This window comes from Podarcis filfolensis (genome assembly GCF_964270895.1).
Source record: "Podarcis filfolensis genome assembly, chromosome: 9".
NCBI lineage: Eukaryota > Metazoa > Chordata > Lepidosauria > Squamata > Lacertidae > Podarcis > Podarcis filfolensis.
The window spans coordinates 4,736,236-4,763,168 of record NC_139610.1 but is presented as its reverse complement, the minus strand read 5'-3'; the positions used below and the strand labels follow the sequence as shown (position 1 = coordinate 4,763,168).

Below are 26,933 nucleotides of genomic sequence, written 5' to 3'. Positions count from 1 at the left end.
AATTGTGGATTTCCTTTTGGCATATTCAAGAAGTTCGCAGAGAGCAAGAGGGAAGTACCCATTAGTTCATACTTGAAGGCAATAAGGAGGGAGGGGTGCAGGCCTCTATAGTAGTCCATTATTGAACATAGTCTGGGATACTGTGCTTATTAAGTGAAAAGTGGTGTAAAATCTAGAACGGTAGGTAGGTGTGTGTGAGACAAAAGTGCATTCAAATAAGACTACAAATCTTTATAATGTAGATTTTGAATCCTTGTTTAATTTTGTGTTTGTATTCATATATACAGACCATTAGCCAGATGTCCATTTCCACCTTCAGTGCAGATTCTGACACATTAGCCATTCAGATTTTCCACTATGATCACACAAAGTACTTTTCTGTTCAAGAATACTTTCAACAAAACTGATGACTGATTTAAGTCTGTCATTCTCCAACACCGAATACACGATTTCTATCTCATAGCACAGTTAATATTTTTGTATGAATCACTACATAACTGGCACTAGACAGTTGTCACCCATGAAGTCAGCTTTAAGTATAGGAGAGTGGAAGAGTGAATTATCTAAATAAAGTGCTTTTAATATTTCTGCCTGATGTTAAAAATCAGCTCTTGTAGGAAACACTGTTCATGCTTTTAATAGGCAAATAATGTTTTTCACATATAGACATGTCCAGCACAGAAATTACTAAGATGGCATTGTGCATTGTACTCAAAACTAATTTCATTCCTTTGAAACATTTTTATAACTTGTTTTTAAGCCAAATCTTTGGTTGTGCAGATATGACAATTAAAATTCAGCATGCAACTGACAAAAATGGGGAGAAGAAAAAATCAAAGGCAAATCTGAGAGCTTTCTGGACGGTGCTTCGCCAGTCATGCTCTAGTTTCACATGCCTTCCTGCAGGAGAAAGTTTAGACATGCAATTCAAGCAAGAAATGGCTTTCAGCTCAAATACAGGCCATTTGCTGCCAAGACGGCCTTCCAGGATGGTACTGAACTCAATGACACTTCCTTGCCTCAAGTTCAGTAACACTTTCTTAAACTCGTTGCTTGCCTTCAGCACAATATCTTTGGTTACATCGTCCTCTTCCATAACCTTGCTTCCATTGAAAGGCATGCCGACCGTTATTTCAAATTTATAGCGGTCAAACCTTTTCATGTGGCAGTCGTGTTTTGTCAGATACTTTAGACGACAGAGTTCCTCCTCTTCCAGGGTTACATTTTGGGGATCACATGCTGGATATGTTTCACCGTACAAGCACCTCAACCAGTCACCAATGAAAAAAGGAAGCATGTTTACTGCTGATTCTGCACTATTGTCGATGTCAGTAACTCTCACGTATTTGAACCTTCCCGTCCAAGTCACTCTATGGCCCTCCAGATGACTACATAAGATTTGGGTGCGCGCCATGTTAGTTTCCTTCCAAGCCCGGGGACCACACAAGAACCCATACTGATTCCACGTCAAGGTAGAGTTATACACCTTCATCCCCTCTGAGCGGTACACATAAAACCAACAGAACAACACTATGGCAGTAATCCACACCAAAATAAGCTTAACTATAGAACTCTTTGTTAGGGATTTCACAATTTCAACCACAGAGATGCTGGCCTTTGTCCACCATCGAAAAAGCAACGGAACAGCACATAACAGAAGAGTTACCACAATCTTCATGAGCTCTAATGTTATGAACCATTTTATGAAGTGGACGAGGCACATCAGTGCAATGCCTACCATGAGAACAGGAAGAGCAAAGAGGAAAAGGAAGTAGCCAACCGAGGCACGAATTAGCCCAATGCCAGAGGATTCTTTCAAAATCACCACTGACAGTTCACACCACATAAAGCACACTAAATAAGGAACCAGGTAGCAATAGGTACCTTTGAAATTCCTCATCTGTGCCATTCTGAAGAAGAGATAAAACAAATATAAAAACAAAATGCAGGGAACGCTCACATTCAGGACAAAGAAGTGGCCAACAGGAATGCTGTAAAAGGTTTTCCCCAGTAGCTTCAAATGGCCCAAATGAACAGGTATAACCGGCAATAAGGAGAGGGAACCTGCCGCGACTTCTGTGAGTAACGCTCTTCGTGTGTAGGGCTCGGCACTTGCGCCCAAACTCATGTAACTTGTCACCATGAAGAAAACAGAGATAGTGGCCAACTCTGAGCAGGGGATCCAGTCCTTACTAGCTACAGGGAAGGAGAAAATGACAAAGAACACAGAGAGGAGGAAGTACAGGTAGGGCTCTAAGTGGTTCCAGCCAAAATTCACTTCCGCTTCCTCGACATCTAGGTTGGGTTCAAAGCGAAGGAGCAAGTCAGTGAGGGTGCGGAAGTTTTCCCAAGCTTTGCTATCTTGGAATACTTTCAGGGTGCAAATCACCATGGAAATGAAGGACAGATAGAAGATAACTAGTGGGATAAAAAATGCAAAGAAGTCAATGGTCAGGTTACTGATGATGAAGAAGAAAATGAGAGCATTGATGTGGTGTGTTGGGATAATAGTGGAAAGCCAATGCATTCCTGCTTTAGATGCAAGATCTATAAGGTGCTCTTTGATTTCCATAATGGCATGAAGTGGAAACTTTATCACCTGGAAAGAAAGAAAATGCAGTTCACGCAACAACTCTTTTGTAGCATCACGTACCACCCCACGTCCCCTGGACAGAATGGACAATCAAGCCAAACCTGATCAGCTGTTTCAGAAGCTTCTTCTTCTTTTTAACAAACAAGTTGATAGTGATAGCCATTGTGTTGGGCTCTCAACTAGTGCCCACAGACATTACAAAACCTGTCACCATTTCATCCCCTTGAAATGGTGAACTCGGGTGATCCAAGTACATACGAGATGGAAGTGAAATGAGTCCTTTTAAAAATATATATTTTTGCAGAGGCAACCTGGGTTCTACACACTGGGGAAGGGGGGCTCCCCACATATGCAGAGGTTTGCAAATTAAAGGAATTTTTTAAAACCCAACCCCCAAATGCCTGACAAGGACCAGGTGGTAGAGAGTCTATACAGAGAAAAAGAAAGAGAGTGTAAAGAAACCAGAGGCACATTATATGAGTTTATCAATTAAGTCTATAGACGGAAACAGATGACACAGAATTTTGGCTGCCAGTAGAAAAGCAACCTCTTCAAAAGGAGAATGAAGAGTGTGGAATTGGACCTGCTAAAGCCTCTTACAATAAGTATCCTGCAATGACAGTTGTGATTGGGGAAGGATACACGGATACGGATACACACACACACACACACACACACACACACACAGAGCGAGAGAGAGAGAGGGAGAGCAATTGAAAGGAAAGGAAAAAATGAGGCTACATTCAGTTCTCACACTTCAGAACCTTGGCCCTCCTCACTTATACTTAAATTTCACCTTGAGTCGAAGAGGAAGGTCTTCTGGACTCTTTCCTGCCAGTTCATCGTCATCATCATCCTGCACCAGAAGGTTGGTTGGGATGATGCCTTTTGCATACTTTTTGGTAATTTCAACAAAGTCATCCAAGGCAATATAATTCTTAGCTGAAAGTTGTAAACACAAAATGCATTACTAAAACTTTTTTTTTCTTGAGAGAAAATGGTTAATGGTGAATTATTAAGCAGTGACAACACATATAAACTAACAAGACTAGATTTAAAGTTGGTTCCGATATCAACATTTTTAACGTGGCAAAACTCTCTTCCTTTTGACTCTCCCATTTAAGTCATGAGTTCAAGATTATTATGTCCTTAACTATGCAACTTTAAGCCTATTCAACTGTATGACTGCCGCAGGGGCCTGTGGAGGAAATAAAATTCTAGAAAATATTTAGAATTGTCATGGCGATCGAAGGATGAAGAGTAAAATGAAACTCTGCAAAGCCAGCCAGTCACATACACCAGTAAATGCAAATCCTGAACGATGGGCCTGAACTGCTGATCTCATCAACCAAAGATGGGGAAGCTGTAGTCCTCCAGATCTTGGACTCCAGCTTCCATCAGTCCCAGTCATCATGGCCAATGAAGATGAGCCCGTGACTCCCAAGTTCCAAACAGATAATTAAAATACTGCTATGCCTTTATTTTTAAAAAGTGGATTTCAGGAACTTTGAATGAACTAGCCCTTTAAACATCCTGTGAAATAAACAGGATCTTAGTCTTTTTAGCTCTTGTCTGTTTTTCCCCCCTTGTTGTTTACATTTAGGATCCAAGTGATAATCCAAGGAAGTTTCAGACTAGTAATTATGCCTTTCTTGTCAGGCAAATTGGGAGAATCTATAAAACTAAGTTTAGGAATAATGACTTTATGAAAAAAGAAAAAGAATTGTAACTTCAAACTTAACAGTTATGGTGGAAAATATTGAGCAACAGCTGTCTTGACACTTGGAATAAAAAAGGCTAAGAGAAAAGATTCCTCTCCCCCTTTAAGGGGGAGTGTGGGGGGGGGAGGGAGGAAGGTGGCCCTTTCCCAGAAGCTTAAGGATCCTATTGGTGGGCCCTGATGATTATCCAAACCCTTAAATGGCTGGAAAAGGGCCACTTGCACTGCTCAATGAGCATGACATTCCCTGCTTTAGCAGCATACAACCCCCTGAGGGGTTAAGTGGCAGGTCAATTCAGATACTCAAAAGAAGCTATTTGCCCATCCTCTGCCTCAATGTATGGACACAAGGCCCCCTCTCCCTTCTGCCCTTCCTTCAAGAAGCAAAGCATCTGAGGTTCCCCCCATAAGAACCCTGAGAGGTAAGGTTATGATGCAGGTGATTCGAACATTTAAGCTGGCATATTCTACCTGAGATCCCCCTGCTCTTCTATCGTATGCAACAAATAACTTCTAGGAGACGTGATCATGGTTTATTGTATTTGCAGGGCCTGGTGTTTTCATGGTTTTTGTGGTTATTGTTGTTTTCTTTTTCTTCCCTTTGTGAATGATGCCATGCCAGTGCAATAAAGTTTATATTGATGATGATGATGATGATGATGATGATGAGAGTGTGAATGGTCAAAGGTCACCCAGCGACCGTGCACCAATTCCCCCAACAAAGTCCCCCCACCCCACCCACTGAACATTGCTGGCTCTTTATGGGAAGTCTGCTTCCCCACTTTGGAAAAGACTCAAATGTGAAGGAAAACAATTTGGAGCAGCGCAGCAGGGTACTGGAGGGCAACCGTTAGAAAACCGCATCTTGAGCCCAACTGAAAACATTCTGAGGACATGATCTCCAACATCTTTCTCACAAGGTAACTGATAAAAGAATTAGCCCGAACCGTGTGTAAGATCCAAGTTTAACAGAAGAAATGCTTCCTTACATTCGCTGCTCACCAGACGTTCCAGCATCCTTCTTTGCTTCTGTACGGCTTTTGGAACTGGGCCGCCAGTCTGTTCCTCACCACCTGTTTGTTCAAGGTATTTCACACAGCATCAGTGGGAAAATTCAAAGAAAGAGAAACTCACCCCAATGCTATACATACTGCATCAGTCAATTGTGTAGCATAGCAATCTGCTCTTTCAAAATAGCTGTGGCCCCCATGTTTTAAAAAAGCAATGTAAAGCCTGATTCTACAGGGATTCAATCAACAGCTTTCAATGGTTTAGAATGTAAAGTTGATTAATTATCCAAAATGCCTCTTGTTTAAATGGAAACCTATTTGCCATAGGAAGGAGCAATTTTTGAGAAATCAAAGAGAGCGAAGATAGTGTGAAAAACTGAAGACTGTCACTTAAACTTTGAGGGCCACTTTATATCACAGTAACACATCAGAAATAAAATACTGTGCCTAAGTGTGCTACCTGCTGGGTTTGGGTTAAAAATAATAGTTTTTTTTTTAAAAAAAATCCCAATTAATGAAAAAGAATATGTAATTCACCTAACAGATCAATCAACTAATTCTTATGATTCCTGGGCATCTCCAGTTCTTGGGAAATAGGACTGGGAAGGACCTGTCTCTTCTTGAGAACCTGGGGGAGTCTGCCAGACGGGGCGAAAATACTAGGCTAGATGGATCATGGTCTGACTCAGTTTAAAGGCTGCTTCTTATGGCCATAATAAATAAGGTACTATTGTCTCCAGACACTTTACATTCTCAGAAAGCACAGTGGAGTTCATGTGCTCTTCCACTTGCACGTTTTAATGAAATAATACCTATGACTATCACTGCAACATTTTTTCTCTTAAGCAATTTTCCCTACAGCAAAGGTTTAATTACACCATTCTAATTTTGGAAGAATTATTCATGTTCAGTACATCTTTTATATTATATTGGATACAAACCTTCACTGTCAACTTGGCCAACGTTTTCTAACAGTTCTGAAACAGCCAACTGCTTTTTCTTCTTTGGGTTTAGTTTCCAGTACATGACTAACGCAGCCTTTCTCACGGCTCTTTCTAAATCAGTCTCTGATGATAATTTCTTCACTTCTTGTTCATTCTCTGAAGTGATGCCTCAAGTAAAGAAAGAAAATGAATTGGGTACGATTATCCCACCTTCTAGGCTGAGGGAAGAGTTGACACCTTTTAATAGTTTGTCACTTCAAAAGATATCAAAGTGCTTGCAAAAACTAACTCACATTTCAAACCAGAGTTAGGTTACTCGCATAGACTCTAAATTCACATCTTATACAGCTAAAGTAAGTAGGCAATTCCTTAATTCACACTGTATTTTACAGAGGCATATCTAAATACCCTTTGGAACAAAGACTCTTCTTAATAAATTAAATACCCAAAAGAGTTTTGTTGATGAGTAGAGAAGTGAATTTTGCCTGATCATGACATGAGGCTGATGCCAAGTCGGATCATGAGAGCTAAGCAAATGGAGCTGCAAGAATCACATGCACTTTCTGGTTCTCATTGTAGCCAAAACCAACAACCCTTCTCCAACATTATGCCATTAAAAAAAAACCTACCATATTTTTTGCTCTACAAGACTCACTTTTTCCCTCCCAAAAAGGAAGGGGAAATGTGTGTGCATCTTATGGAGCGAATACAGGCTGCGCAGCTATCCCAGAAGCCAGAACAGCAAGAGGGATTGCTGCACAGAAATCCCTCTTGCTGTTTTGGCTTCTGAGATTCAGAATATTATTTTTTCTTGTTTTCCTCCTCCAAAAACTAGGTGCGTCATATGGTCTGGTGTGTCTTATAGAGCAAAAAATACGGTAATTATTTTCTTTCTGTTGGTAAATACTAAGTATTCCTCTGCATACTGCTCATCTGGCCTTTAAAAGTGTATACAAAACTGCAGATTCTTGGAATATAAGAATCTCGTCTTCCCCTTGTTAGTGGCTGTGCACAAAGAACAAAAATGTAGCCAAGCAAGCTACCAGCCACACACATTTTCCGCTGGACTAGAGGAAGGCCAAAAACTGGAAACTCATTCCATGAGGGTGCTGATGGAGGGTGGTTCGTCTATTCAGGAATATGTTGTTCAATGACTTGTGCAAACGGCTTCACTCCACCATAACCATGGGGCGTGCAGCTTGGGAAAGCTCATGAATCTATAACTGTTGCTAAAGGATCAAATGGCTTCAGTGTTATGGATTGCCCTTTGTTAGCCAAGGCTAATATACTAACTGTGGGCTTTCCTGAACAAAGACTGCATAACCTCAGTTAGTCAAACTCTGTCTAGTAATTTGCAGGCTCAGATGGCTGCAGTGCATTCTTGCTGGGTTTTGCCTTTGATGAAAACCCACATGCTCCAACAAGTTCAAAACGAAGCTGCTAGACCGCTAAACATGGACTAGGGACTCAGCTATACAGCTGCAAATAAAACGTTTTAAGTGTGTTGTAAAGTGCAATATACAAATGTGACATTAGATGGCAATGGTGAGCTATGGCAAATTCAATATATTTTACAAAACGTTTTTTTAAAAAGCATTTTCACAGCATTTTAAAAATCTGTGTGTAGATTCCACCTAGCAAGGAGGATCATAGCAGACAGGATAAATATTATAAAAATAAATAGAATAAAAATGAATCTTGAGATTTTTCTAACATGCTTATCCTTGAGGAAGCTCAACAGAAGTCTCTTGAAATTCACAATGGAGGTGTTAATTGTCAAGGACCAGGAGGGATGTATACCTCTTCTTTCCGCTAAACATCTCCTCAGCAGTTTAACAGCTTCCCTTCGTCCCTGTTTGGCAGCAAGGATCAACCACTCCACCCCACTGCAACTGTTCAGCTCCTCATCGTGGTCTTCTGCAAGCTTCAGGTAGTGCTTCCCCACCTATACAAACATGGAAAAAAGATATATTTTTTGTTTTAATTTAAATAGGGTTTCTTCCACCTCTACAACTCTTTGATTCTACAATTCTCTTCTGCGTCCAAATCAGGGTTCTCCTTACGAACAGCCATATTCCATAGCATACTTCATACTGAAAGAAAAGTACCAGCAAACCAAGGATTCCTTTCAAAATGAACCCGGCTGACATCTATTCCCGTGTTTGATGTAACACAGCTGGGTAGGAGTGACCAAATATGTTGCTCTAAGTCAAAGACAGGATGAAGTCCTGGTCAGCCCTCACCTGGGCAGTGCGGGGAAAGACTGGTGTTACCCCACGGACGGAATAGATGCTTTCCCTCCTGTGTTTCACATCTTTCCAAATTGCAAGTTTCTGTAGTAAAAATGGAATCTCTGAAAATTCAGCGCAACGCATTTATAATCCTATGAAGTTACAACTACAGTATAAGACTTTAAACTATAATTAGAAAAATGGCATCCAGCACTATTTAAAGAGAGCTATACAGGAAAGTGACAACCATGAAAAATTACCTCTGTCTGCGCTTTAGGTTCTCCAGCTTTTGCTCTTTCCAGAAGTTCTTCAAAGAGCTCCTCTGGCTCCTCCATCACAGTCTCTACAGAAGGCAGGCAAAAAAAGACTTGCGTTTACTAAAGGAGCATTGAGGCTGGGCCCATCTACAACCTGCACTGCTTGAGCAGATCATGTACTCCCTGACGCTTGAAACTCGGTTTTTCAGGAATGCCAGTCAAATCTCCAGCTGCAAGAACGAGTCTTTACAAACAATGATGCTGTGCCTGACATGAGTAATAAATTAGTTAACCCAAACCGGATCTTGGTCACAGGCACACCACATATTTAAAATACTCTTTTAAAAAAAAATATTAAACAATTTTAACAAAACAAATTATTAATCAAAATAGCCAATTACATTTCCCTCCCCTTATTCCCCCCCTTCCCTCCCTCTCTCACCCGCTAAAGACTTCCCTCAACTCCCCACTCTGATTTGTTTGCACGTATTATTCTCTGCATGTTAACAATTGTACATATCTTTGCCTTATCTGTCGTATATTCTACTAATTAATTTGTGGTTGTTTATTCAAAACCTGCCAAGGAGTCAAAATCATTTTGTTGTTTTTTTAGATAGTTTGTAAAAAGTTCCCATTCTTCCTTGAAGTCACGATTGTCCTTCTCACGTAATTTATATGTCAACTTTGCCAACTCCGCATAACTCATCGGTTTTTCTTGCCATTGTTCTTCGTTGGGGTTTCCTCATTCTTCAGTCCTTGTACTAACAAGACTCTTGCCGCTATTGTTGCATACATAAATAGATTATTTGTTTTTCTTGGCAGGTTTCGTCCTAAAATCCCTAACAAAAACGCTTCTGGTTTCTTTACAAATGTCATTTTAAACATTTTTTTTCAATTTGTTATGTATCATCTCCCAAAATTTTTTAACTTCTCTACATTCCCAACACATATGGTACAAAGTACCTTCTTTTTCTTTCTATTTCCAACATGTATTTGACCCAGTTTTGTACATTTTTTCCATTTGTACTGGTGTGATATACCATCTATAGATCATTTTCATATAGTTTTCTTTCAAGAGAGAACAATCTGTAAATTTCAAATCCACCTTCCACAACTTTTCCCAATCCTCAAATTGTATATTATGTCCTATATCTTGCGACATATTTAAAATACTCTTGTTCCACTTTAAGATTTATGCAAAATCCTGGGAGCTGTAGTTTGTCAACAGCTGGGAATTTTAGCTGTGTGTGGACAGCACCATTAAGAATCTCCCCAGGATCCTATGGGAGAAGCCATGACTGTTAAAGTGGTCTAAGTGCTTTAAACGGATGGTGTGGATCTGTGGATATAGTACTAGCTCTGCTATACTGGAACAGCAGCAAGTGAGTCATGATTTCTACTTCCTCTCTAGGCCAGAAAGCGCCATGGTTTGTTTTCGTGAGAACAGTGCAACACGCTGAAAAACTGTGTCTCAGGACCACCATAGCTGCTTGTATATTTTCATTTTCTCTCTTCCTCCATCTCCTCTGGAAGGCAATTCATCTTTGTTTGGATGATAAGTTTATGTTCAGCATGAAACTGGGCCTTTCAAAAAGCTCTGACTCATGCAAATGCACGGCCGGTCTTCAAAACAAGCACATACTTTACAAAGGTCACCTTCTTAATTCTTGGAAGGAAAGAAACCGGCAGCAGTATTTCTTCTTAACTCTTTAAAAGCAATACACCTTCCTGCAATTCAGTGGACGATGAAGAAACTCTTCTTCCACATTCAATCTGAAGCAAGTCCATCAGACGTCCTCATCTTTTTCTCACTTGGTTCTATGGCTAGTCCCCTTATTAGCAGCAGCTCTGACAATTTCAGGAAAACTAAGCAGTACTATCACATTTTTATGCAGAAGTTATTTTCAAACAGATTATCTAATTAAAAAGGTAAAGGACCCCTGACAGTTAAGTCCAGTTGTGAACGACTCTGGGGTTGCGGCGCTCATCTCGCTTTACTGGCCGAGGGAGCCGACGTTTGTCCGCAGACAGTTTTTCCGGGTCATGTGGCCAGCATGACTAAGCCGCTTCTGGCGAACCAGAGCAGCGCACGGAAACGCCATTTACCTTCCCACCTATTTATCTACTTGCACTTTGACGTGCTTTCGAACTGCTACGTTGGCAGGAGCCAGGACCGAATGAGAGCTCACCCCATCCCGAGGATTCGAACCACAGACCTTCCAATCAGCAAGCCCAAGGCTCAGTGGTTTATAATTCCCAAGCAAATCAATCTGCTTTTGAAAAAATAGTAAGGGGTGAAACAGCTGTAAAGAGGGCATTTCCTCAGCCTCCAACAGCAGCAACCAACAAAGTGGAGGGAAATCCCTGGGTTCCAGCAGGCATTACAGCAGGACAGTAGGTGCAAAGCTTTCATTATTAGTGGCAGACATGCCTACATCACACTGGCTATTCGGGCCCTCAAGCCCTTTGCAATTAACATAGAAACTTCTGCTTTTGAAACACTGGTGGATATTTCATCTAACAAGGACAGACTCTTAGCTTCTCTAGAGTCTATTTATACTCCTCGAAGCGAGTTCTGTGGCTGAATAAATATCCTGCTACACATGGAGGGACCAGGCCACATGCTACGTGTCAAGTCCCGTTCCATTCTTAAACTACACTGATCAAGCAGCTTTGATAAATCCTGATTAGAACTATCTGTGCTTACACTGCAACTCATACCCAAACGAATGTCACCAGGGTTAGTATGATGGGCACCTGCTAAAGCCCACAGTAGACACACCACGGATCTGAGATGCTGGGACACTTGCTTACTTCTTGCATGGTCAAGATGCCTGGCCACCACAGAATAAAGAGGGTGCAAGGTTCCACTGCTGCCTCCTTCAGGCCCCCTCCCAAAGACCCTTGAAAGATATACCATTTGCAAGAATTAAGTAGAACAACACTACCTCAAATTCTTTTTGGGCCTGCCAGTTCTGTGGAAGGAGAGTCATGCTCCATTACCACCAGCAATCGGGTTTCAGGGGACACTGTAAAATTTCATGGCCATCCAGGGCACTGCTCCATTTAGAGATACCCTTAGAGCAGGCATGGACAAACTTGACCCTCCAGACGTTTTGGGACTACAACTCCCATGATCCCTAGCTAACAAGACCAGTGGTCAGGGATGATGGGAATTGTAGTCCCAAACCATCTGAAGGGCCGAGTTTGCCCATGCCTGCCTTAGAGGGAGGAGAGTAGCCACTTGCTCAAACTCAAAAAAAAACCCCAAGTTGTTGCTCCACCACCCCCATCATTCTGCCCGGACACTGAGGTCCAGCTCCAAGGGCCTTCTGGCGGTTCCCTCACTGCAAGAAGCCAAGTTACAGGGAACCAGGCAGAGGGTCTTCTTGCTAGTGGCGCCCACCCTGTGGAACGCCCTCCCACCAGATGTCAAAGAGAACAACAACTACCAGTCTTTTAGAAGACTTCTGAAGACAGCCCTGTTTAGGGAAGCTTTTAATGTTTATCAGACCACTGTATTTTAATATTTTGTTGGAAGCCGCCCAGAGTGGCTGGGGAAACCTAGCCAGATGGGCAGGGTATAAATAATAAATTATTATTATTATTATTTTATCCCCACTGGGGTAAAAAAAAAGTGTTTTTTGTTGCTCAGCTCCTTCAGGTCTCTCTCTAATCAGGAAGTAGGAAACTGCCCCAAAAGTGTCGTTGTCTCTGGAGCCAGGTTCCATATCCCACCTGCTTTTGGCAATGTCCTTCAGCATCCCTCAAATAAACAAATACATAAATAATCTTCTGCAAAGTAGGAGTCAGCACATACAATAAATGTGTTCTCCCCCCTAAAAATGATGAAGAGATTAGCTATTTACTAGACTAAACAAGAAATGCAGTTGATTTTGCTGTAACTATGAAAATGAGCAAAAAGAAAGCTACTTAACTAGAGATTCTATAAGCAAAGTAGATGTATCGTATTTTTCGCTCCATAAGGCGCACCGGACCATAAGGCGCACCTAGTTTTTGGAGGGGGAAATCAAGAAGAAAAAAATTATTCCCCCCCCAGCCCCAAAGAGCAGCGGACAGGCTGCGCGCAGCCTGTCTGCTTCTCCCAGAGCTTCTTGGGGCTGCCGGGGGAAGCCCAGGTTCCCCTCCCCAGCCCCGAAGAGCAAAAAAGCCAAGACAGCGAGCGTGATCCATCCCGCTCGCTATCTTGGCTTCCTCTTTAGCTGTCCGCAACCTCCCCAGCCTGGAGAGGCTGCACACGGCTATGGCAGAAGCCAAGACAGCCGGCGTGATCCATCCCACTCGCTGTCTTGGCTTCTTTAGCCGCGCGCAGCCCCTCCAGCCGGGAGAGGCTGCACGTGGCTATGGCAATTCCCCCACCTCCCACAAAAGCCCACAGGAGCCGCGCACCCTTAAAGGAGCATGCTGCTCCTGTGGGCTTTTCTACGAGGAGGGAGAAGGGACTGACTGGCCGCATCAGTCCCTTCTCCCTCCTGGGGAGGGAGGCTTGGGGGCTTTTCCTGCCTGCCCCCCCTGCATTCTCTCCATAAGACGCACACACATTTCCCCTTACCTTTTAGGAGGGAAAAAGTGCGTCTTATGGAGCGAAAAATATGGTATCTACTGGTCAGCAATACTGAGAGTGAAGAGAGAAATCCACACAGTATTATTAACATCTTATATTCAGTTTTCAGCAGCAATGACAAACATGCCATCCCACTACAGAATGGGATTTTGTTATGTTTGTGTCAGGAGGAAAGTATCCATAGGTGTTTTGGCATCCTTAAAATCCCATTCTAAATGTGTTACACGGAAGCAGGAGTCACTGAAAGAATTCTGAGATATTGCTACGCAAGCATCTGTGATCACTGGAGAGTTAGTCACACCTCAACTAAAAGCTATCAGGCACACTAAGTGCCAAGGGGATGACATTTCTACGCCCACAGTGACAGTAATAAGAAGCACATTTAAGATATGTAGGTGGAGGAATAAAAGGGCCAAATCACTTGACACTTCACAAGAATGAAATAAAAAAGACATGTTACAAAGGATAATTTGATTTTTTTTTATGTGGCACCAATTATTCAGAGAACAATGAAAGTCATTTACATAGGGTTTGATCCAGATTTGGAATCATCACAATTCCGCTCACAGAGGAGGAAGGATGAGAGGAGGCAATTCATCCATCTCCCCGCAGCCCCAAGAAAATCTGCTCCAAAGGGTTGTAAGATGGCAGGCAGGAAAGGGGAAATGTGGCAAAAATCACTTCCTCCACTCCCCCTGCAGGGAATCCCACTGGATCCGGGGGCCTTCCATGAACTGAAGGCATTTTGTTTACAGATGGGAAACCCTGGATCCAACACACAGAGTATTTTTAAGCATGAAAGGAGATCCTCAGCCCTAATCAATATACAAGAAAAAAGCACACCAAGAACTCTGGCCAATGTAAGTTTCAATACTGGGAGTGGTCCCTACTCGCAAATCAATAGTCAATTGTAACAAAAACTAATCCGTTCAAAAGTATGTATTCTGACAAGGATTACAAACTCAAACAGAGATTACAAACTCAAACTCATAAAGATATGTATAACACAATAATTTGTTACAGTATTAAAGGTAAGAGTTTATGAGTAGAGATAAATTCATGTTAGTCCATAGTAAGATTTGACGTGAAGATCTTAGTTTCAATCATTGAGCAGAAGTCAGAAGTCAATTATGGATCAGAAACCAGGACAGGGCCCCGTTTCAATGTAGTCACCTAATCAATATACAGTCATACCTCGTGTTGCGTTAGGTTCATTTTGCATCTTTTTGGCTTGCGAACGCGGCAAACCTGGAAGTGTATACTTCCGGGTTTCACCCTGCACACGTGCGCAGAAGCGCTCTATTGTGCCACGCGTGTGCACAGAAGCGGAGCTCTGGTTACTGACTTTTCGGGGTATGAACGGCGCCCCGGAACGGATCGAGTCTGTAACTAGAGGTACCACTGTATAAGTAAACAACAACAATACAGGAACTAGTCAATCTTCATTGTTGTACAGGTGCACTCTTTCCTTCTTTCACAAATAAACCATCTGGCAGGAGGCAACTCTACATCCAACTAACTTTCTTTCCCAAATCTCTGGTTGAAACCTAGCAAACAGTCTAAAGATTAATCCAGTGTGTCATTCATGGTGCAGATCAGGCAACTGGCTGAATCTGACAGGACCCTTCTGTGCCGCTCCAGATGCGTTTTTAGCAATTTTAAGTTATCCACTTTCTAGCAAGACCCAATGTAAGCAAAACTTTCAAACAATTTGAAGACTTATAAGCACATCAAATGCCTGCATTGATGGACATTGAAGAGTAGATTAGACCCAAGATCCACGCTTTCAACAGTTGCCATCCAGAAAAAAACCCAGACTAATTAAATATTTACTAAACAATGGCATTTGCTAAATATTACTTTATTATTTTAGCAATCTCAGAATAGAGTAGTCTTAATGAGACTCCTGGCAATTGTGATCAACAGGTTTACACTTGCCACGTTTTCCCACAGCTATTGGATCAGGACGACCAGACCAGATACTGGTCCCCAAGGGTACAGTCTCCCTCGGCAGGACTTGAACCAGCAAACCACAGTAGTCTTGCCACATGTCACCCAGGCTGCTCTGTAGGGCAGGGAGAGACATTTGCGTGAGTGGAATCTGAGCATGAATACTTCTGGGGGGGGGATGGACCACTGCCTCCCTTGACACCCCAAATTCAGAGCAACTTTTCTATTCTAAGAAACATGATAAAAACCCTTGATATTAGACTATGAGGGGATAATTAAGAGAAACAATGATATTAATGAGGTCCAAGATTTTTGACTGGCCTTTGTAGCCCACCCCAAACCTGTGTCAACCTGTCCCTCCCCAGGCTGGTTTGGCCACCATGAGGCTGAGGTGCACGTGGAAGCCACAGGAAAGAGGTGCAGGGTCTGTCCAGCTGGCTCCTGCTTGGCCAAGGCACTTTGGGTGTTTTGGCTGGTCAAGGAAACCCCCACCAGCCTTTCCTCCTTCCAAGCAGGAAAGTTGTCCCTACGCTACAAATATACCGTATTTTTCGCTCCATAGGACGCACTTTTTCCCTCTTAAAAACTAAGGGGAAAAGCCTGCGCGTCCTATGGAGCGAATGCAGGGGGGAGGCAGGCAGGAAAAGCCCCCATGACCTTCGCATGGCTCTTGCAGGCTTTTCCCCAGGAGGGAGAAGGGACCGCTGCTCCCCGACCTGTTCTGGGGGCTGGGGTCGGGGGAAGCTCGGGCTTCCCCCGCCCCAGCCCCGCGGCTAAAAAGAAGAAGCCTGAAGCCCCCGGAGCGCAGCGTGAACTGCCACTGCACTCCGGGGGTTTCAGGCAGCTATCCGCAAGCCTTCAGAGCGGAGCGCTGCACTCCGAAGGCTTGTGGATAGCCGTCTGAAGCCTGGAGAGCGGGAGGGGTCGGTGCACACCGATCCCTCTTGCTCTCCAGGCTTCGCTTCGCTGGAGAGACGCTGCACAGTTTTCCCTCTCCGCGCAGCGCCCCTTCAACGAAGCGGGAAGAGAAATGGAAGGGGCTCTGTTTCTCCTACTGCTTCACTGAAGGGGCGCTGAGCAGAGAGGCGGAGAATTTTTTTTCCTGTTCTCCCCCTCCTATGGTCCGGTGTGTCCTATAGAGTGAAAAATACGGTACTCCAACCACTTTAGCAATGCTGTGGCCACACTCCTCCCAGTCTTGGGAGTGCCAGGATGATCTTACTACTACTTGAGAAAGTGACAAAACCCTATTTCACAGCAAGTACAATCCATTTCACGCCTCATGCGTCCTGTTCATCTCAACAATCCCTTTCTGCCTGTTTGGCAAATTGAGGTGGAACTAAGTAGACAAGAACTAAATCTCCAGAAGACGATCAAGGTTTCTGATTTCCCTCACCTTGGCCTTCAGCACCAGCAGCTGCATTTAGTTGGGATCTTCCAAGCTGAGTGTAATGGATGCCCGAAGCAGGATCTTGTTTGGAATCCATTTCTGCTACAGATTAGAAATAACAGAGATTGGAGAAAGTTTATAGCCACTGTGTGCTGTTTTTAATTTCTTAACCTTGAAAATAATAAAATAGTAATGCATATGGAAATGATCAAGGTCTAATGCTTATCTTTTGAGAGAAAAGCAAACTAATTACAAAATGTATTTCAGAAAGAAATGCGGCAATCCTATTCCAGTTTACCAAGGAAGCATGCACAGGATCATGCTGGATATTGTTTCCCCCCTAGTTCTTCAATTCTTCTTCAAACAAGAGCCCTGAACTGGCCCCCCTCCTTCAATAAATATGGGTCATATTACACCAGATCATCTTTCTAAGCATTCGCTCTCATTCAAGGTACATGTTTTTACTCAGCAAGAAGCTCATAACATTGACTGCTGCTCGTATCAGGATGTGTAATAAGTTCTAACACACACAGATTTTGACCCACCCGATATCTGTTTACAAGGACCTGCATGCAAGAAGAGGAAATTAGTAGTCACCCTCTCCTCCTTATGAGGCTTCGCATGCCTGTCAGCTGCTTGACCAAATACACTACAGGCAGTGAACATTTTGTGCAGGGGATAAAAAAAGAAGGGGAACCTAACAGAGGAATCCCCCAAAGAGCCCCATAACAGATCAGCGGCATGGAAGGTTAAAAACAAAGAAGAAGAAGAAGCAGCAGCAGCCTGTAAACTGGGTGGTGAGGGAAATGAAATGGAGCAGTTGAAATGCGAGCATGGAGAACCATAGCTATATCATTCGGTATTTAGATATCCATTGGGGGGGGGGGGAGTCTCATTGTCTGGAGAGGGAGCTGCCTGGTTCACAATGAGAAGCTATTTTTATATAATGCCAGGAAGAAATAAATGTCCATAAACATCGGTGGGGAAACTGAGCCAGGCATAAATGTGTCTTGGCCATAGAGAAAACAGCAACAAAAGCAGCCAATGAGGACTGAGCATGTTCACCAGGTGTGGACCTAGAACCCCGAACAGATGCACTCCAAACTGAAACATTTTGTTGCATTTAGCTAACTGCAAGTCTCAAACCATCTGATGATTGTATTGCTTCTAGTGGCTTATATAATCAATATTATATATTGATTAGATTGATGCTTTAAAAAATACTTGACTAACCTCTACTGCCAGTTAAGATGATCAAGGAACACAAGAGGGACCTACAGAAAAATGCCGCAGTATCCGATCAGGAGTGTTCTTGCTCAGGATTCCAGCTAGACTACAATAATAGTACTATCCAGGATACAATAAGGAGCTCAAAATGGGCACTTCCCTTCTCTGCCCCCCCCCCGCCCAACGGAAATGACACATTTTGTTGCCCCTGAAGACCCTAAGCATTCTGTCGTCAGTGGATTTTTCTGGGGTGGGGGTGCCCTTTGGGATTAAAAAAAGAAGTTTTATACTTCCACATACCTCAGGATTCACCCAAGCCTGCCTCTTGCTTCTCAGTCACCCAGATCTGGCTCCAATCCTGCCAGCACTCAGCTGCTCATGTTGGCAACTAGAGGGAAGGAGTCTTGTTTACAAGATTCCATAGAGATAACTATGGGCAAAAACTGGAGTCTGGTTATCCCAGGGGCATAACAATTCGTCTGACAGCCAGTTTTCCCTCTAGGATAGCCAGTCTCAAATGCAGAGAGTAGATTACAAGTATTAACACCCGATAAAATAACAAATCCGAAAAGATGAAGCCTATGCAAGTTTCAGAATATCCATCGAACACTATTAGGTTGTTGCAAGCAGAATTGTTTTTACAAGGTCAGTTCAGCGGGCACTGTTCAAAGTTTTCCATGCTGATACGGAAGCTACAAAAGCTGCCTCTGCAGCTGTCCGGTTTAGTTCTTGAATTTCTCGGAGGACGCGGAGCCAGCTCACTGCAGAGACAGAGCTCCGGCCAGCAGCTTCCATTTCTGCTTGCGGCCCAAGCGCGGCTCCTGCAAAGAGTTTGCAGAACTATAAAAAAGGGCAAATTCTCAATGCAAGAAGCGGGCGCTGCGAGGGGAAAGCTGAAATGGGGGAAAGGAAGGTTTCCCCGTTTATCCTCACCATCACCGCCGCCAATAAACAAGCAGCTCGCTCTGCATGCCAAAATGAGCTAACCGTCTCGGAGCCAAAGGTTTTGGAAAAGGCACATTAATTTTAAAGTTACTGTTCAAAATGAAATCGGAACAATTGTCTGCTCAGACAGCAACCCCGCTAGGAGAGGTTTCCACAAAAGGCGAGGGTGAGATGGAAGAAACGTCAGCTTTCTGGTTCTGCGCTTGGGAGTGGGGAATCCAAGGAGGGAGTGGCAATGGAGAGCGGAGGGCGCCCCAAAAGAGGCGCTGGGGATTTATTTTAATGCGGCTTCTCATGAATATAGCAAGCGTGGCTGGAGAAGCGCCAGGCTCCGCTCCAAAATATGCTGAGTAAGAGACATACATTACGCCGTGAGCCTTTTTCCTCGACGCGAAAGAGTTACCTCGCCCGGCAGAGCCGCCTCTTCGGAGCAGCCCCGGGTCGCCCGGCCTCCACCGGGCGCGGCGCCCCGAGCCGCTCGGCGCAACCTCGCCCACCGCGCCCTCGCTCCTCTGGTCGCCGAGCAGCAGCTCCCGGAGCGAAGAGCAGCGCGCCCAACCGGCACCAGCAGCAGCGGCGCCCCGAGCGCGAGGGGGCCGCCTCCTCGTCGCCCAGCGCGCCCCGCCCCGCCGAGGGGAAAGCCGCCTCCTCCCGGCAGCAGCAACTCCGGCGGCGGGTGGGGCTCACTCCCGAGGAAGTCTTTCCGCCAGGGGCGCGCCAGGCGCTCTCCGCTCCTCGCCCGGGAAGGGCCAAGCGGGGACGGACGACTGGGTCGGTCAGGGCAGCCGAGCCCTCCGGCCACCCGCCTCACCTGGAGGCGCGGACGGGGCGCCGGGGCGAGTCCCCGCGAAGCTGGCCGCGCGTCCCCGCAGCCCCTCCCCGTCCGGCCCGGGAGGAGCTCCGCTGGCCAGCTGCTTCCTGCCCGCCCCTCGCCGGCCGCGACTCCCAGGAAAGGCCGGGAGGCGCGAGGGGAGGGCGGTGCGCAAGGCCGGCTCTTGCCCCGGGAGGTTTTCCTTTTTTTTTTTAAAGATATTTATTGAGGTTTTACAAAAACATAAGTTTACAAAAATAAAAAAGTCATATAAAAAAAAGAGATACAAAAAAGAGAACATACAAAAATACATAAAAAAAGAAAAAGGAAGAATAAAAATACAAAATACAAAAAACAAATAGATAAAAAAGAATTAAAAACAAATCCGTTTTTGTAACTTTAAACTCATTAGCTTGTTTCCTTGGCCTCCTCACACCTCCCCTTTTTGTATTCCCATTTAAATAATCAAATCAGCAAATCCTTACCCTCTTTCGTTTATCTTAACTCTATATCTTAACATATTATAACTCTATATTTTCATCCATTTATCAATTCATTTTTGCATATTCTTATTAACTTTGTTGCTAATGCCACTTATTTCCAATCCAAACATCATTTTAACATTCATTAATTTTACAATATTTCTGAAGATAGTCTTTAAATTTCTTCCAGTCTTCCTCCACCGTCTCTTCTCCCTGGTCTCCGATTCTGCCAGTCATTTCCGCCAATTCCATATAGTCCATCACCTTCATCTGCCACTCTTCCAGGGTGGGTAGCTCTTGTGTCTGCCCCGGGAGGTTTTCCTGCTGAATTAACTTGGAACCCCAACATCGGGGACCCCCCGCCAAAGCTCTGCAAGCATTTCCAGCGCAAAGCTTGCTTTCTGCTGCTGCAGCACCCCCTCTCCCGAACTGAGTAACTGCTACGTCCAACCAGGGATCGTAGTAACGCCACTCCCATTCTCCCATTTACTCCAAACCGGGCCAAAGTTTTGCAGAGCCCAACCCTCATGTTTTGCAGCGCCCCAAAAATGCGCATTTCAGTGACGCCTCAAACCCGGGTTGCTAATTAATACCACTCAAAATCTTGTGTTGTTGCAGAGCATTTGAAATTTTTCTACTGGAAACTAAGGCACCCAATGCTAATGCTGCTTTTTTAAAAAAAGCAAAACTCATTGCTTTGCCTTCTGTCTGCAACTTTGATTAACATCTGCTATGAGAATAGTACTAACTCAAAGATTAGCAGCTATTACTATTCATTCATGCTTCAGCCTCTCTCTTTAAACTGAGAAGAATCATTTCCAAAATGGTGGATAATAAAGAAAAATTCTGAATTGCACAAGTGTCACTGAAAAGCCAGGTTTCCATGCAGTGCTTAGCCACACCATAACTTGGCAAGTAGAAGCAATCATGTTGGTGCACAGAACCAAAACCACCACCACTCCACTCCTTCCTCAGTCTTGATCCAGCGCTAACCTGTGGTTTGGCCCTGCAGAAACCCCAACCTGTAGCCTGTCTCACTTGAAACCAACCATGAGCTGTAACTCATAGTTCACAACAATGGGCTAAATACGCAACACTAAATACACATCTACAAGAATGCAGAATGAGTTAATAAAATAGTGTGGCCAAATTTTGAGGGAAGATGTTCTGAAGGCTGACACTTTTACGAGATTATCAGTTTTCGCAGCACACATTTCTGGCATACAACAACTATCTCTAGGTATAAAATTTGTGGAAGAAAATGACCGGAATGCATCAGTACTCGAGAAATTCCTTGGGTTCTTTTCAGTCTCAGGCCCAACTGCAGTCAGCATAGCCAACAGAATCCTATCTGCTTGTTCTGATTTTGGACTATAGCTTAGTAAGGTAAAGGGACTCCTGACCATTAGGTCCAGTCGTGGATGACTCTGGGGTTGCGGCGCTCATCTCGCTTTATTGGCTGAGGGAGCCGGCGTGCAGCTTCCGGGTCATGTGGCCAGCGTGACTAAGCCTCTTCTGGCGAACCAGAGCAGCGCACGGAAACGCCGTTTACCTTCCCGCCAGAGTGGTACCGATTTATCTACTTGCACTTTGATGTGCTTTCGAACTGCTAGGTTGGCAGGAGCAGGGACTGAGCAATGGGAGCTCACCCCATCGCGGGGATTCGAACTGCCGACCTTCTGATCGGCAAGCCCTAGGCTCTGTGGTTTAACCCACAGAGCTTACAAGTGGACAAATAAAGCAATTGTTAGAAGTTAGTTCTGGAACGTATAATAAGGTTACCAGATTTTTTTCAAAGAATCCAGGGACACTTTTTTTAAAAAAGAGAAAAAAAATTTTTTCAAGTTTTTTTTTTAAAAAAGAAGAAGTAATATCTTCTGTGGGCAGTTGGCCAGGTGGCTGGGCGCTCTTGCTCCCAGATTGATTTGGGGGGGTCAGTGGTTTCCCCCAGTTGACATGCTGGGTGTCCCCGGTTCCCTCTTGGCAGTGGCTTCAGGAGCTGCTCACTGCCGTGCGCCCGCCATCTTGCCTCACCGGAAGTCCCCATATGATGTGTCTTGTGCCACTGAACCAATCACACAACATTCATTCCCTACTAATAAATCTACAATACTTAAAATATAAATCTGGGGACGTTAAATGAAATCTGGTGACATCTGGTAGCCATAACATATACAAATACAGCAAATCACTTAACGGGCAGAGCTCAGCATGGTTTCTCATTGCTTCTCTTCAGCACCAGAAAATGTTTTGTTCCTATAAAGTCAAATACTGTAGTCAAGTCAGCAACCTGTAGTTACAAGTCATAGGCCTGACCCATTATATCAATAAAGAAATAAAGGGGGGGTGAACAATTCAACTGAATGCAAATTAGAATTAAACACACATACACCAAATACAAATTTAAGTCACCAAAATAATTATTGGTGTTGTGGGGTGGTGATTTTTAAAAATGATTTGTTTTATTTATAAATATCAGAATATTGTCAGTGAGGTCTTCTTATATTCTCACTTAAAGCTGAAAAGTTACTAAGAATTCCAAAGAGCAGAATGTTTTACAGGATGCATTGTAGTAATCAATAATTAATAATAATAATTTTCCCCAACACATAGTAGAAAATTAAATGTTGATTGTTTGCCCGCTAGTATACCTTTAAATTTGGGGTTAGTTTTTCAGCAATAGCTATCGACCAGATTTGACTATACCATAAATCCTTATTAAATCCCTCTAAATATTTCAATTTTCTTGCCATAACCACCCTGTCAGCTAACAAGAAATATAGAATCAATTATTTATCCAAATCATATTTGTTTGGCCAATGCCACAACCCTATTTCAGCTAAGAAAGGGGTTGGGGTCAATTATTGTCTTGTTTATAACAACTCCGTCTCCCCAAAAGCTGCCAGTGGGTAACATGAAATACATAGTTATGTTTTTTTCACAGAGCCAGCATTTGGGGCGGAGATTGAGGTTAATATGTGGTAAATTCGTGGGTGCACAGTGCCACCTACTGGTTGTATTAAGGGTAGAGCCTTTAAACTTTGCTGAGATTGATTTCCTAGGCATCGTGTTCCATATTCTTTCCCATTCTGTGGGTTCAATATTGTAATGCATGGGCGTAGCCAATGGTGGGGGGGACAGGGAAGGGCAGATGCCCCCCTATATAAAAAATATACATAGTTAACTGAGGTTCTGCCCCCACAAACAAAAATTCTGGCTACGCCTATGTCGTAACCCAAATCCTTTCCTCAGCATTTTGTAATCCTGTTATCTAATTTTGTTACTATTCTACATATGTGAGTGATCTGTCATTAAATTATGTCCCACAATCAAGTGTTCAAATTGTGTTAATTCTCTTTTACTTGTTGTTTATATTTTGCTATGGAGGAGCTAACTCACCTAAATTCAAATCAAGAGTGTTCTTGTTTATTAAAAAATAAAATTGATCTCTCGTTCTGTTTTAGGTTAGCCATTATCATAGAAATTCCTTTTTTAAAATATTATTTTAAATAATTGTTTAATTGAATAAAATAAAAAATAAGAAGGAAAATGTAAATTATATCATTATAAAATTAAGAATTACAATTCCATATATACTTATCTTAAATATAAGTATTATTATTATCCAAATACATACAGTGGTACCTCAGGTTACATACGCTTCAGGTTACAGACTCCGCTAACCCAGAAATAGTGCTTCAAGTTAAGAACTTTGCTTCAGGATGAGAACAGAAATCGTGCTCCAGTGGCAGCGGCAGGCCCCATTAGCTAAAGTGGTGCTTCAGGTTAAGAACAGTTTCAGGTTAAGTAGGAACCTCTGGAACGAATTAAGTACTTAACCCGAGGTAGCACTATATAGGTATATATATTTAGCCTACTATATTTTGTAGAAATGTGTTACAGATATCATTATACTTATCCATGCAAAGTCTACATCTATAAGCAATCCGTTCATAAATTGCAAGTGTGGTCATATCTTCAATCAGTTGATTAAATGCAGCCATACTTACCTTTCCAGTGCATCAGTATTAGTCTCTTGGTCACAGTAATGGCACGAAGAATCCATTTATGTGTTCAGTTGTCAAATTCCATATAGTAGGTAGATAGTTCAAAAAAAAAAATTTCCCTGAAAAAAAATTACCCACACAATTATATTTATATCATCCACTATTTTTCCCAAAACTTAATAAACGCAGAACGTTGTAAAATCATGTATTTTAAATAAACAATCTCCTTACTACTTCTCCAACAACATGTTGACTTAAGACAGTCCTTTTCTATACAGTACTAGCATAGTGGAATCCAGTAAATTCTAAACATTATTTTTTGTTATATAAATCGTAGTTTAAGGTCCATTGACACATTTGCTACAGGAGCTAAAACACTTTCCCTTTGTCTAGGCAATATAGGAACCTCCAATCCTTTATTCACTCATTTCTTAAAATCTGCATATCAAATTGATTCATTTATAACAAATATCTATAAAAACTAATCACGTTTTTTTTTTCATTTCAAAGGATTTGACCAATTGTTCTAGTATCACCAGTGTCTCAGAAGCTGTAAATGCTGCTGATGCAAACAGGGTTGTTAACAAGTGTAGTAGCTGCAGGTTTACATCTGATAGGTAAAGGGACCCCTGACCGTTGGGTCCTGTTGCGGATGACTCTGGGGTTGCGGAGCTCATCTTGCTTTACTGGCCGAGGGAGCCGGCGTACAGCTTCCAGGTCATGTGGCCAGCATGACTAAGCCCCTTCTGGCGAACCAGAGCAGCGCACGGAAACGCCGTTTACCTTCCCGCCGGAGTGGTACCTATTTATCTACTTGCACTTTGATGTGCTTTCGAACTGCTAGGTGGGCAGGAGCAGGGACCGAGCAACGGGAGCTCACCCCATCCCAGGGATTCAAACCGCCAACCTTCTGATCAGCAAGTCCTAGGCTCTGGTAGATGATATTTATCTTGCAAAACAGCATATGTTAAAAATTTATCTTTCTCATCTATCTGTTGATCCAAAGTCAATATGCCCTCTGGATGTCTCAGGACAGCAAGTCAAAGAAAAACAATAAGCTTAAGACTCTGCTAGGAAAGCAGGGAATATTTATTTCAATTACTTTCTAAAATGAACTTTGGACATGATTTTATATTCATTTCACAATATTTATACAGTGGTACCTCGGGTTAAGTACTTAATTCGTTCCGGAGGTCCGTTCTTAACCTGAAACTGTTCTTAACCTGAAGCACCACTTTAGCTAATGGGGCCTCCCACTGCCGCCGCGCCGCCGGAGCACGATTTCTGCTCTCAACCTGAAGCAAAGTTCTTAACCTGAAGCACTATTTCTGGGTTAGCGAAGTCTGTAACCTGAAGAGCATGTAACCTGAAGCGTATGTAACCTGAAGTGTATGTTACCTGAGGTACCACTGTATAGCAATAGCAAGGCAATGGTAAGGGTAAATGGACAAGATTTGGATATTCTGAACACACAATGGGGCACCAAGCAAGGTTGTCCCTTGTCACCTTTGCTACTTGCATTGTCAAAAAAGTCCTAGCTAACACCATCCAGAATAACTAGAAAATAAAAGTTATCTTGAGAAATGGGCAGAGTTTTTCACTAAATATCTTTGCTGATGATATTGCCCTGATGGTCTCCAACCCGCAGACATTCTTGTCAGAGGCCCCCAGGGAAACAGAAGTATTTATAGAGCTAATTTTTTGTCACTAGTGAAAAATATACATATAAAGATCTAAACATTTGGTCTAAGGCCATCTGTCTGTCTGTGACAGATGGGTAGAGTGGCATCAGTCAAGATGATGGTAGCGCCACAGTTTTTATTTCTGTTTCAGTCTTTACCTATATGTATTTCAGCAGAGACCCTTAAGAAATGGCCAAAAATGATTGTAAGATTTGTTCATCCAGATTGTCTTTGCAGATTTGAATACCATATTGGCCTTAATGTAATCCACACTTCCCCCCCACCCAAAAAAATTCTGACCGTGAAAGGTTAAAGTGCGGCTTATATTTGTGACCTTACGGTATGCAGCCAGGAGCGTGGGTCAAGCAGCGCCCGCCCCATGCGCTTCTCCTGTCCTCTTCTCCAAGGCCAGAAAGGGAGAGAGCAAGGAAGGGGAAAGGCCGGAGGCAACACAGTGCAGCTCCCCCCCCCCCCGCCGCCCAGTATGCAGCCAGGCAGCGAGGAATAGAGCAGCTTATACAATATTTGGGTCTTTTTTCTTTTTTTCTCCTCCCCCCTCCAATTTTAAAGGTGCGGCTTATATTCAGGCCAATACAGTGCTACCTCGAGTTAAGTACTTAATTCGTTCTGGAGGTCCGTTCTTGACCTGAAACTGTTCTTAACCTGAAGCACCACTTTAGCTAATGGGGCCTCCTGCTGCCGCTGCGCCGCCGGAGCACGATTTCTGTTCTCATCCTGAAGCAAAGTTCTTAATCTGAAGCACTATTTCTGGGTTAGTGGAGTCTGTAACCTGAAGCATATGTAACTTGAAGCGTATGTAACCCGAGGTACCACTGTACAGTATGTTTTAAGTAGATAGGTGTTCTTTTCCTATCTTGGGCTGCAGCTCCCTCTCTCCATCGTTTATTCTGTTGTCACCAGGTTGGCCGCTGCTTTCCTTTCAGGTGAAGACAGGAGGCAAAGCAGGTGTTAAGCAGTTCTCCCTTTGAACCAATGCCATTTTCCCATCTTCTCCACACGGAGGGCCTACGACTTCCTGGTTCTTCCTCTTGCTTTGTACATAGCCGAATAAACCTTTTTTTACTATTTTAAAGTGATT

The 26,933-nt window shown here is 43.3% G+C and overlaps 1 protein-coding gene across 6 annotated transcripts; it reads right to left on the bottom strand.

Moving 5' to 3' along the window:
- Positions 1 to 230: 230 nt before the first annotated feature.
- WFS1 (wolframin ER transmembrane glycoprotein) lies at positions 231 to 19,753 on the bottom strand. Of its 6 annotated transcripts, none has more exons than XM_083630274.1 (8): positions 19,256 to 19,753; positions 16,687 to 16,782; positions 8,759 to 8,841; positions 8,068 to 8,212; positions 6,265 to 6,435; positions 5,303 to 5,386; positions 3,390 to 3,535; positions 231 to 2,599 (listed from the first exon to the last, which is right to left on the bottom strand). In XM_083630274.1, the coding sequence occupies exons 2-8, from the start codon at positions 16,775 to 16,777 to the stop codon at positions 797 to 799; spliced, it is 2,523 nt and encodes an 840-aa protein (XP_083486400.1). In that variant the 5' UTR covers positions 16,778 to 16,782; positions 19,256 to 19,753; the 3' UTR covers positions 231 to 796. The 6 variants fall into 6 exon arrangements, with proteins under 6 accessions (XP_083486400.1, XP_083486402.1, XP_083486401.1 ...); XM_083630276.1 differs by having other exon boundaries at positions 16,687 to 16,779; positions 19,256 to 19,737; XM_083630275.1 differs by having other exon boundaries at positions 19,216 to 19,733.
- Positions 19,754 to 26,933: the final 7,180 nt, after the last annotated feature.

What these genes read in the sequence shown, in the direction of transcription:
- WFS1 (XM_083630274.1), bottom strand. Translation starts at nt 16,777, where the DNA reads ATGGATTCCAAACAAGATCCTGCTTCGGGCATCCATTACACTCAGCTT. An exon ending in AACCTAAAGCGCAGACAGAG is followed by an intron (nt 8,213 to 8,758) that starts GTAATTTTTCAT and finishes ATGTTTGTATAG; the next exon opens with GTGGGGAAGCACTACCTGAA. An exon ending in TGGCCAAGTTGACAGTGAAG is followed by an intron (nt 5,387 to 6,264) that starts GTTTGTATCCAA and finishes TTGAACAAACAG; the next exon opens with GTGGTGAGGAACAGACTGGC.